Here is an 11032-nt window from a genome sequence, read left to right as displayed (position 1 = left end):
CCCCTGGCCCCAGGCTGGGCCGCAGTGGTGGAGAGGTCACCGTGGTGCCTGCAGAATCGCTGGGAATCTGCCCAGTGGGACTTCCTGAAAACCAGTGTCCAGGCTGCTGGGGGAAGGCTGCTCGAAAGGTGGTGACCCACAGGAAGCACTGATAACATCACACAGGAGCTCATCTTTCAACAAATTTGCCAGAGTAACTAGACATCCATGTGGAAAAAGCCCACCAAAGAAAAATCCCTAAACACAAAACCAAAACCCAAAATGCCACCTTGCCCTGCATCCCGCACGGTTTAGAAAAGTTACCTTCGACCAGAATCATGGGCCTGCGTGCAAAACCCAAGACAGTAGGTCCCCTCACCCACATGGGACCCGTTCTAAGACCCCCAGCGGCCACCCGAAACCACAGACAGTGTTGACCCCCATATAGGCTGTGTTTTCTCCATGACATGCATGCCTGTGACCCAGCTCATAAACTAGGCGGACAACAGCAGTGACAATAATGTAATAAAAAGGGCAGCCCCAGTGGTGGAGCAGTTTAGTGCTGCCGGCAGCCCAGGGCATGATCCTGGAGACCCGGGATCGAGTCCCACGTCAGGCTCCTGCATGGAGCCTGCTTCTCCCTCCTCCTGTGTCTCTGCCTCTCTCTCTCTATCACAAATAAATAAATACATCTTTTAAAAAAATAATGTAATAAAAATAGATTGCCGGTAATGGCATGCTGCACCAAAGTTACATGGCTGTGGTCTTGCTCTCCTGCTGTCACGCCGCCCTGTGCTCACCCCTGTGGGACACCATGAGAGGTGAGGTGCCCGCTGGAGGAGAGGCAGGAGGCAGGGGTGCAGGCGAGGAGTGCTGCGGGCGCTGCTGCTGGCCTGAGCATCCGGCAGGAGGAAGGCCATCTCCTTCCAGGACCACGGCCATGGTGGGGAGTGAGACCACAGGGACACGGGGACACTGCTGTAAAAAGTCTCTAGAGGGAAACACCGAAGATGTTTGTGCAGCTGGGCTCCACAGATTTCTCCGATGCCACTGGTGAGAAACACACAAACCACAACAGGAAAAAGTGGGTCATGGGCTTGGTCAACATTAGGAGCTTGTGCTCTTTGAAGAAGACACTCCTGGGATCCCTGGGTGGCGCAGCGGTTTGGCGCCTGCCTTTGGCCCAGGGCGCGATCCTGGAGACCCGGGATCGAATCCCACGTCAGGCTCCGGGTGCATGGAGCCTGCTTCTCCCTCTGCCTGTGTCTCTGCCTCTCTCTCTCTCTCTCTGTGACTATCATAAATAAATACATTAAAAAAAAAAAAAAACCTTTGAAGGAGACACTCCTGGCGAATCACCAGTTTGATAAGGTAGCGGCTTCCAGAAGATACAGAGAACTCCCCACAGTGAATACGAGGACACAAACATTAGCGAAGAGAAGATGGGAAAAAATATTAAACGGTTTTAGCAAAGAAGATAATGTGTTTTAACATCGTCAGCGGATAGGGAAATGCACGCCGCGGCACCGCCACAGCTCACAGCGACACCGGCAGGTGACAGCAGCTCACGGGTCAGCGAGCCGCCCGGCGCGTCCGATGGAGGGAAAACCCACCCTCACACAAACCCCACTGCGGCAGCTCAGGGCAGCCGCGCCCCCCGCCACCCCACGGCCGCCGGCGAACGCGCACCGAGCACCCAGCCCGGCCCGGCGCGGCGCGCGGCTCCACCGCGACCAGGTACGGGATTTCCGGCTTCCGCCGGTCAAGGGCCGGACCCCGAGGCGCCCCTGCGGCATTGGTTCCCGGGACGCGGGGCAACGACCAGCGCGGGGGCTGCAGGGGCTCCACGCGGGAGGGCGCGGAGGGAGCGGCGGCTGCAGGGCCACGCAGCGACAAATGTGCGCCCCCCGCGTTCCGGGAAACATGGGCGAGACCCGCACCCGCTCACACCGCGCCCGCCGCTCCCCCGGGCCTGGGACCCACACGCGGACCCCCGCTCCTGGTCCCCCTGCCGTGGGGCTCCGGCTGGGCGTCCGCGAGGAGGGCCCCGCAGCCAAAGCCCCCGGGCGCGGCGGGGGCGGGGCCGCGGGCGCCCCCTCCCAAGGCCGCCCCTCCCCCACGCCCGCCGCGCTGCCTCCGCCCCTCCCCTCCTCCTCCCGGAGCCCCTCCCCTCCTCCTCCGCGGGGTCCTCCTCCGCGGGGCCCTCCGCCGCTCCCCTCCCCCGCCCCCCGCCTCCCTGCCGGTGCCCCTCCCCTCCCCCGCCCCTGCCCCTCTCCTGCGCCCCCGCCCGGGCCGGCCGGCAGAGTGCGCCCTCGCGTGGACGTGGACGTGGACGTGGACGTGGTCGCGGACGCGGGCGCGGGCGCGGGCGCGCGGGGAGGCGGCGGCGGAGGGCAGCCGTTGCGGGCCGGCCCGCGGGGCTGGGGCTGAGGCCGAGCCGAGCCGGGCCCGCGCACGCCGGGGCCCACCATGCGGCGGCTGCGGCGCCTGGCGCACCTGGTGCTCTTCTGTCCCTTCTCCAAGGGCCTGCAGGTAGGCGTCCGTCCCCGGGGTCTGCCGCGGGTCGCGGGGCTCCGACGCGCTGCGCTGCGGGGCCCCGGGGCGGCTGCGGGGCTGCGAGGGCTGGGAGCGGCGCCGATGGGCGGCGGATGCTGCGGGGGCCGCCCTCCCCCGGGCTGGACCCTCCCGCAGGCCCGGAAACCACGCCGTGGCCAGCCGTCTCCTCTTTCCTCACTTGAAAGAGGGAAGGTTTGTGTTTGTGTTATGGAAAACTTGGGACACCTAGAAACGCTCTCTGAAGGACATAACGTCCCCCCTGGGTCATCTCCCAGCCAGCCCGAGTCCAGGGGTGTGCCCTGACCCCACCGTGACCTTGGACATGTCCCTGTCCAGCCTGGGGCCCGCTGTCTGCCCCGGGAGACCCCGCTGAGAAGCCTGTCACTTCTGCTTTGGGTGCTCCTAGGCAGGCCCACCCTGTGACCGAGATGCCCCCACCTGGCCTCCCCAGGCTGTCTCAGGGCCCAGCCAATAGGGTCCCTGGAAGGGTGGTGGTGCCCTTGGGCACCAGCGGCCTGAATGTCCTCAGCTCCCCCGTGGGGAAAAACCTCAGAGCCAGGAAACATTGGGGTTTGGTGTGGGACACCCTCCTTGACCACCTAGGACCTCGGGGTACATCCTGGTCTTGCCCCAGCCCTTGACCATGTGAGAGCTGAGGTGTCCAAAGGCCCACCCCTAGGCCAGGAAGTCGGGTGTGTACTGCCCCCTCCAGGGGCCTTGACCGGGTTGCTGCAGGGATGGGGGGAGGGGGGAGAGCTTGACCTAGGACCCAGGATGCCCTGGTTCCCTGTGCCCTGCGGAGGCCCCACCCACTTGCTGTTGTCAGGTCCCATTCAGAGCCTCAGTTTCCCTCTTGGGCTGGAGGTGAGGTTGGTGCCATCGTGCTGGCCCGAGGCTAATGTGGCTGTGACTGACCTGGTCAGTGGCTGCATCAGGAACCGGGGCCAGGTGGTCCTGGGGAGCAGTTGCATGGGACGCTCTGCACTGAGGACGAGGGACTCCCTGGGGGCTCCCTCACTGGGGGAGCCAGGCCCCTGGGGGGGGGGAGGCAGGCAGGGGCTGCTCTTGGAGGAAGTAGGTATCTAAGATCAGGATGTTGGGTCAGTGGGAGCCTGCCAATGGGGACTGTGTCCTGGGAGAGCCTCAGGGGGTCTGGCTGGGGTATGGCTAGTGTGTGGGAGGGCCCACTGCCACTTTGTGAGCCCCCAGTCCAGCGCTGCTCCAGCCTGCCCTCCTCTTGGCTGGGAGCCCCCAACCCCCTGGGGCCAGTCTCAGGGCCAAAAGCCACACACACACACCGGCTGCCACCTTGCAGAGCATTGTTCTGCCCACTGGAAGTCTTCTGACCTTGTCCTGCCGAAACAACACCCCTAGCTCCCCAGCCCCCCACCCACTGTTTCTCTGCTTTCCTGTTTTTCATTTTGAACAAATCTGACGGAAGCAGATGTGGTGGCCGGGACAAGTGGGCCCTAGGCCCAGCCTCTTGGCCTGCACAGGGCACCCCAGCCTACTGCTCCTTGGCCACTGAGGCTCCAAGCATGCCCTGTGGCTCTTGGGGTCCTCCTGCCGCAGCCCCCCCAGGAGGGCCGCAGTGCGAATGGGTGCCATGGAAGCAGGAGGTGGGGCCCCTGCCTCTCCTGAAGGAACGTGAAAATGGCCATAGCCCCCGTGCTGGGCCCAGGGGCCCCTACCTACCCTGTGTTCACCAGAGAGCTGGTGGCCCCATCTCTCAGAGCCAGCCAGGACCCAGAACTAGCAGGCCCAGCGCTGTGGCCCAGTGGGGCACATAGGAGTTGGCCGGGTAGCTGGGGCACATAGCGCCCCTCCATGCGGGTAGGGGCCTCTTGCTTTCTGCGGCTGGGGTCCAGCCACCTTGACCGGAACACTGGTCACCCTGTGCCCTCACCTGGCTGCTCCTGGACAGCAGTCCGGGTGGCCTGTGGTTTGCCAGGGTGGCTTGGGGGCAGGGTGGGAAGGGAGAGGGTGCCCCTGGAACCCGGGTTTGGGAGCTGGGTGGGAGGCCACACCCTCAGTGCACCTGCTGCAGGTGGGTCTGGGCCCCTGGCCCCTGTGACTCTGCTCATCGGTTGGGGAACCTGGCGGAGGGCTGAGCCCGCAGAGACGCCGTCCCAGCCCACCGCAGACATGGGGGCAGTGCTCTGGCAGTGGGGCTGGGGCTTGTCTCATTTATTCTTTGTTGCGGGAAAATACACATAACTTAAAATTTACTGTCTCAGGGGCGTCAGCGCACTCACACTGTCATGCATCTGTTTCCTCTGTCCATGTTCTATTTCCCAGACTGGACTCTGTCCCTGTGACACACACCTCCCCCCACCCCCGTGTCTGTGAGTCTGACTCCTCAGGAGCCTCCTGGGAGCAAGTCCTTCAGGGCTGGTCCCCCTGCACCAGGTTCACCTTCCTCGGCACTGTGTCCCCCAGGTCCATCCGCATTGTGGCAGGTGCCGGGATTTCTTCCTCTTAAACAGTGAATGATTTTCCGTGCTGTAGATGGACCCTGTTCACCTGCCAGTGGTCCCTTGGGTTGGCCCTTCTTTGGCTCTGGGGACAATGCCCATGGGGGTACAGTCCTGTATGGGCAGCAGGGCTGCTGAGGCCTGCCCTCCACACCAGCGGCCTCCACGCCTCTACCTGGGTCCCCGACGCTGGCCCCGCATCAGCGAGGACTCCCCACCCATCAGAGGACAGCGTGCACAGGGTGGTGGGAGGTGGTGGTGGTGTTCCAGCTTGACCTTGTGCCGAGGTTAAAGGTCATCATGAAATGAGAGCAAGATGGGAGAAAAATCTCTGAAAAATACTTTTATTCATCGAAATAGAGTTGCCAATCCTGTGTCCTCCTTCCTTTTGAGGTTTATTTTTGCCTGCGCCGAGATGTAAGTCTGGGAGGACCAGGCACCTGCCCCCACCCCAGAGTGGGCGCATGGAGGGTGGAGGGTGATGGAGCGGAGCAGGGTGTTGGGCCCTGGGAGAGGAAGGCTGGGAAGGCCGGGGGACCCACGCACCCTGGGTTTGGTGCATCCTCACAGGCCTCTCTCCTGCAGGGCCGGCTCCCGGGCCTCAGGGTCAAGTACGTCTTCCTGGTCTGGCTGGGCATCTTCGTGGGCAGCTGGATGGTGTATGTGCACTACTCGTCCTACGCGGAGCTCTGCCGTGGGCGTGTGTGTCAGGTGGTCATCGTAAGTGTCGCCGGGGGCCGGCCTTGGGCTGACGCGGAGCAGTGAGCCCCGGGCCTCCTTCCCACCTGGTGCTGGCCACTCAGAGGTGGCCCTGGATCCTCAGAGGCGCCAGCATAGTGGACTTTTGAGATGGATCTGATGGCACTGGGTGTGGGAGAGGCTAGGGAGTGGCAGGGAGGCAGGGGGACAGTGGGGAGGCCGCTGTGGGTGGGAAGGAGGGTGTGAGCTGGTGGCTGGAACGTTCCAAGATGCCTGGGGGGAGGACTTTTAGCAGGGAGACCGTTAGTGGCCTTGAGCGCCCCTCCCAGAGTTAGGGATCGGATGCAGTGCCAGAGTCCCAGCCTGTGGCCTCAAAGCAGGCCACTCGTGAGTGCATGCAAGTCCATGGGTGTGCATGTGGGGGAGTGGGTGCGATGAGCCCAAGTGCTCATACACATGAAGGCACATGGGCTCACGTTTGCACCCCTGGTGGCCACACCGACTCGGGCTGAGGGGACAGGACCACAGTGGCCCTGGGGGCCCCAGCAAGCCCCAGACTCCTCTGACCCAGCTCTGCGCCCTGCCTGGCCTCCCCGGCGAGCTGAGGGCCTAGGCTCTGCTGCCCCAGGACAGGCCTAGAGGGCCTGCAGGAGCCGCCCTATCCACGTTACCGCAGCCTGGAGCTGCTCCCCACCGTAAACTGAAGGGGGCCCCATGTCCCAGCTCGGCAGGCCTGCTCTGGCCAAGTTTGGTGGGGTTAGAGTGGGGGCCTGGGGACCCCCGTGACAGGATTTGCAAGAGGCTGAGAGGGGTCTAGTCCCGACTGTTGGCTGCATACCTCCCCGGGGCCCAGTTAGCACCCAGTGCCCAGCATGCAGGACCCACACTGGGGGAGAGGCCTCTGCCTCCCCCATGATGGTGGCCTCCAGGGGCCAGGCCTGAGCTGGGCACTGGAACTCAGCTCTGCCCTCAATGTCCTGGGGTCTGGGGGTTGTGTAGGGCAGATGGGGGCATCTGGCAGGGGAGGCCCTGCTGTGTGGACTGCTCAGGGTGAGGGTGGTGCTGGGGCAGCCAAGGGCCCTGAGAGGTGGGTGAGGGTTGTAGTGAGCTCTGGGGCTGGGGTGCACTGCAGGTGTGAGGACGGCGGGGGGCGGGGGGGGCGCTTAGGGATGCAGGGAGCAGCTGCCGGAGGCTCAGCAGGGGATTCTGAGACCCACGAAACTTGGCTAAGGCTGTCTCCCTGGGTTGCCCCTGGGCTGTGGGGGCACCCTCCCCTTTCCTGAGGAGATCTGCCTGCCTTGTGGGGGTTCCACAGCGTGTCCAAAAGCAACCAGGGTCATGGGGCAGGTTCTTGCGGGCTCTGAGGCTTTAGCAGGTATGCAGCCTCCTGTAGATGGGGAACAGGCTGGGACGCAGGGCCCTGTGCCCCCAGCCTGATGGGCTGGAAGTGCCCTGAGGCCACGGGGCAGTCTGCCCCCTCAGCCCCCAGGGAGCCTCTCCCCAGCCTGGAGGCCAGTGTGGCCAGGAGGCTCCTTCCCTGGCCCTGGGGGGGGAGGGTTGCTGGGCACAAGCGTTTTCCTGGCTGCCCACCCAGAAGGCCCTGTGCTGCTGGGGCCCAGAGCCCACTGCTGGCAGGGGGATGACTTTTCCCTGTGTTTCCTTTACCATCTGGGTGAGCAGCCAGCGACTGCATGACACCATAGCTGACGCCTCCTTCTCAGGCCTCTGGTTCTGTCCCAGGCCTGCCCTCCATCCTCCCCACACTGCGGTGGTGCCCTGCTCTGCGTCCTCCCATCCTCCTCGTCCTCCCCACTCCTCCCCGCGCTCGCTTCCCTCTCCTTCCTCCCAGCCAGGCTCTATGAGGGCCGGATTCCATGGCAACGGTGATGCACTTCCAGGAATGCACCCCACCAGCTCCAAGCTGCAGATGCTGGACTCCCATCCCCTCGGGGTGCCCCCACCTTCCTGCTTGGGTCAGCCCAGACCTGCAGGGCAGCCACAGTGGAGCCCAGCCTGGTTCTGGCTGCAAGCAGCTCCCACTCACAGGGCATCTAGCTAATGAGGTGGCCTGGGGGGTGGGCGGGCGGGCGGCTTGTGTGAGGGACAGCCCCAGGCCCAGAACCTGGGGGTGGGGGGGAGCCCCACGAGACCCTGCTAGTAGCCCCCTCCCATCACCCTGGGGCAGGGGCAGGGCCCCATCATGTCCAGCTCTGCTGCTCCCACTTCCTGCCACAGGGGAGAGCCCACCTTGAGGGACGGTGGGGATGGGTGGTAAGAGTGGCTGTGACTCTGCGAGAGGCTGGCAAACAAACCCTCCTGCCAGTGGGGTGAGGTGCCCAGGCCCTCCGCGTGGCTCAGATGTGGCCACAGAGAGCTGAGCCAAGTGGAGCAGCTGAAGAACCAGGGGCAGCTGGCATGTGTGATGGCGTCACAACTTGCCCCGCACCCCAGAGGACTCAGAGCCAGCCAGGGGAGGGGCCCCTCCTCCTCAGGCCACGTCCTGGTGTCTTCCTCCCATCCCCAGTGTGACCAGTACCGCAAGGGCATCATCTCTGGCTCCATCTGCCAGGACCTGTGCAACCTGCACAAGGTGGAGTGGAGGACGTGCCTGTCATCCATCCCGGGCCAGCAGGTAAGCCCAGCAGGCTCTGGCCGGGCTCAGCCCCGGGGCCCTGCTGGGAGGCCCTCCTGCCCTTTGCCTGGGGGCCCGGGGCTCAGACACAAGGTGCAGCGGGAGGGGACGTCTGCTCGGAGGACCCCTGTGGCCCCATCCAGGTGTACAGCGGGCTGTGGCAGGGCAAGGAGGTGACCATTAAGTGTGGCATCGAGGAGGGCCTGGACCCCAAGGCCAGGTCAGACCTGGCCCCCCGGCAGGAGCTGGTGCTGTTCGACAAGCCCACTCGGGGCACCTCGATTAAGGAGTTCCGAGAGATGACCCTCAGCTTCCTCAAGGTCAGTGGGCTCCTGGGGGCCGTGTGGAGTTCAGGGCAGGGGGAGTCAGAGCCCCCAGCCAGGCATGTGGCTGGACCCCAGCTCCGAGCAGACCCTTGCTCAGGGGAGCACCTATTGGGTACAGAGGGGCCCCCCTCCGCCCAGGGGGCATCTGTGTGGGGAGAGCCAGGAGCTGTGTGTGCACAGAAGGCAGGGATTGGCAGGAGCACCTTCACCTCTGTGCTCCCCAGCTCTAAATCTTGGTGCAGATGCCGGGACCCAGAGCCCCGGGAGCAGCTCCTGGAGAAGTGAGGGGGCACCAGTGGTCAGCAAGGGCTTCCAGGAGACGGCAAGGGTAGCTTTGCACAGCCCTGAGTTGTCCCCTCCCTCTGTGTACTGGGAGGTGGGCTCTCCCCAGCTGGCAGATGTGCTGGCAATCATGGGTGCCCCCCCTTCAGTGATCATCCCAGGATCTGAGCCAGCTCCATCAGGGAGGGCCTCCTGCTACCTTAGAGACCTGCCACCAGGTCAAGCCCACTGGCCCTCATTCGGGCTCCTTTTGTTCTCAATGCTAGGCGACCCTGGGAGACCTGCCGTCCCTGCCTGCACTGGTCGGCCAGGTGCTGCTCATGGCCGACTTCAACAAGGACAGCCGGGTGTCCCTGGCCGAGGCCAAGTCGGTGTGGGCCCTGCTGCAGCGGAACGAGTTCCTGCTACTACTGTCCCTCCAGGAGGAGCACGCATCCAGGCTGCTGGGTTCCTGTGGGGACCTCTATGTCACCGAGGGGGTACCACATGGCTCCTGGCATGGGGCTGCCCTGCCGCCCCTGCTGCACACGCTGCTGCCGCCTGCCCTGCACTCAGCCCTGCAGCGGTGGCTGGGGCCCGCCTGGCCATGGAGGGCCAAAGTCGCCATCGGCCTGCTTGAGTTCGTGGAGGAGCTCTTCCACGGCGCCTACGGGACCTTCTACATGTGCGAGACCACACTGGCCAACGTGGGCTACACGGCCCAGTATGACTTCAGGATGGCTGACCTGCAGCAGGTGGCCCCCGAGGCGGCCGTGCGCCGCTTCCTGCAGGGCCGCCGCTGTGAGCACAGCAGGGACTGCACTTACGGCCGGGACTGCCGGGCCCCCTGCGACAAGCTCATGAGACAGTGCAAGGACGACCTCATCCAGCCCAACCTGGCCAAGGTGTGTGAGCTGCTGCGGGACTACCTGCTGCCCGGCGCCCCTGCCGACCTGCGCCAGGAGCTGGGCAAGCAGCTACGCACCTGCACCACGCTCAGCGGGCTGGCCAGCCAGGTGGAGGCGCACCACTCTCTGGTGCTGAGCCACCTGAAGACCTTGCTCTGGAAAGAGATCTCCAACACCAAGTACTCCTGATGGACGAGGACCCCCACCCCTGGGGCCGCCTGCTCCAACCCTAAGTACTCTTGATGGATGAGGACCCACAGCCTGCTCCTCCCCATCCCAGGGGGCCACCTGCTCCAACCTCAAGTACTCCTGATGGACAAGCGCCCCCATCCTGCTCCTCTCACTCCCAGGGGGCTGCCTGGGCCCTGGAGAGCCACCCTTGCTCTTGGTGCCCGTCTTCACTCTGCCTTCCAGCCAAGGACAGGAACACAGGAGCTTGGAGGCCTGGCCTGCTCCAGCATCCTGAGGCAGTTCCTGTGACCCTCCTGCAACAAGCCAGGGAAGCCCTGTGTAGTCCCCCCTCACCCTCGTTCCCCAGCTTCAGATGCCAAGAACCCTGACAGAGGGCCTGCGGAGCTGGACCAGGAGAGGCTGGAAGGGGATGGGGGGCAGGAGGGAGCAGGTGGAGCCTGACCAAAGGGCTCCCCCTGGGCTTTGTTACTTTGAAGAACCCGACATGTAAATAAACAGCTGTTCTGAGGCCGGAGTTCTCTCATGGCACATTGGGTCCCTGGCTTGACACCCACCATCCATGGCCTACAGGGCTCAAACATGGGAGCTGCCCTCGCCCAAGCTGGAAGGAATGCAACACAGTCCTTTGGGTCAGTTCACTGGAGAAGCGTCAGCAGGCATCCCGTACGGTCTCTCCTAGAGCCCCATTCTGGGGGGCGGGAGGGGAGTGATGGGATGCCAGACACTGAAATGTCCCACTCCTGCTGAAGACCAGCCCCCATGCCTGGTAGTGGCAGGGTTCACGAGGAAGGGAGCAGATGGAGGCAGCTGTAGGTGAGTAAGACCCAGGTGTCCTGGTAACAAGGGGCAGGGCCGGCTCACTCTTTACAGAACCCCCTCCTGCAGGCCAGCTGCACACAACACAGCCTCAGGGTGAGCAGACTTCAGGGAAAGACTAGATGGAAACCCAGGAAAGAGTCAAGCATTTGCCCTCCCCCTGCACAGGGGAAGCTGCAGGAGCCCGAT

The 11032-nt window shown here is 64.2% G+C and overlaps 1 protein-coding gene across 1 annotated transcript; it reads left to right on the top strand.

The window, feature by feature from the left end:
• Positions 1 to 2259: 2259 nt before the first annotated feature.
• DIPK1B (divergent protein kinase domain 1B) lies at positions 2260 to 10534 on the top strand. Its single transcript, XM_055325200.1, has 5 exons — positions 2260 to 2511; positions 5595 to 5729; positions 8233 to 8340; positions 8484 to 8660; positions 9215 to 10534. Exons 1-5 carry the CDS (start codon positions 2449 to 2451, stop codon positions 10022 to 10024), a joined length of 1293 nt encoding a protein of 430 aa, XP_055181175.1. The 5' UTR covers positions 2260 to 2448; the 3' UTR covers positions 10025 to 10534.
• The last annotated feature ends 498 nt before the right edge of the window (positions 10535 to 11032 follow it).

Source organism: Nyctereutes procyonoides, unplaced genomic scaffold (assembly GCF_905146905.1).
Source record: "Nyctereutes procyonoides isolate TBG_1078 unplaced genomic scaffold, NYPRO_anot_genome, whole genome shotgun sequence".
Taxonomy (NCBI): Eukaryota; Metazoa; Chordata; class Mammalia; order Carnivora; family Canidae; genus Nyctereutes; species Nyctereutes procyonoides.
Note: the sequence above shows the minus strand (reverse complement) of the source record. Positions and strands in the feature narration are given on the sequence as shown.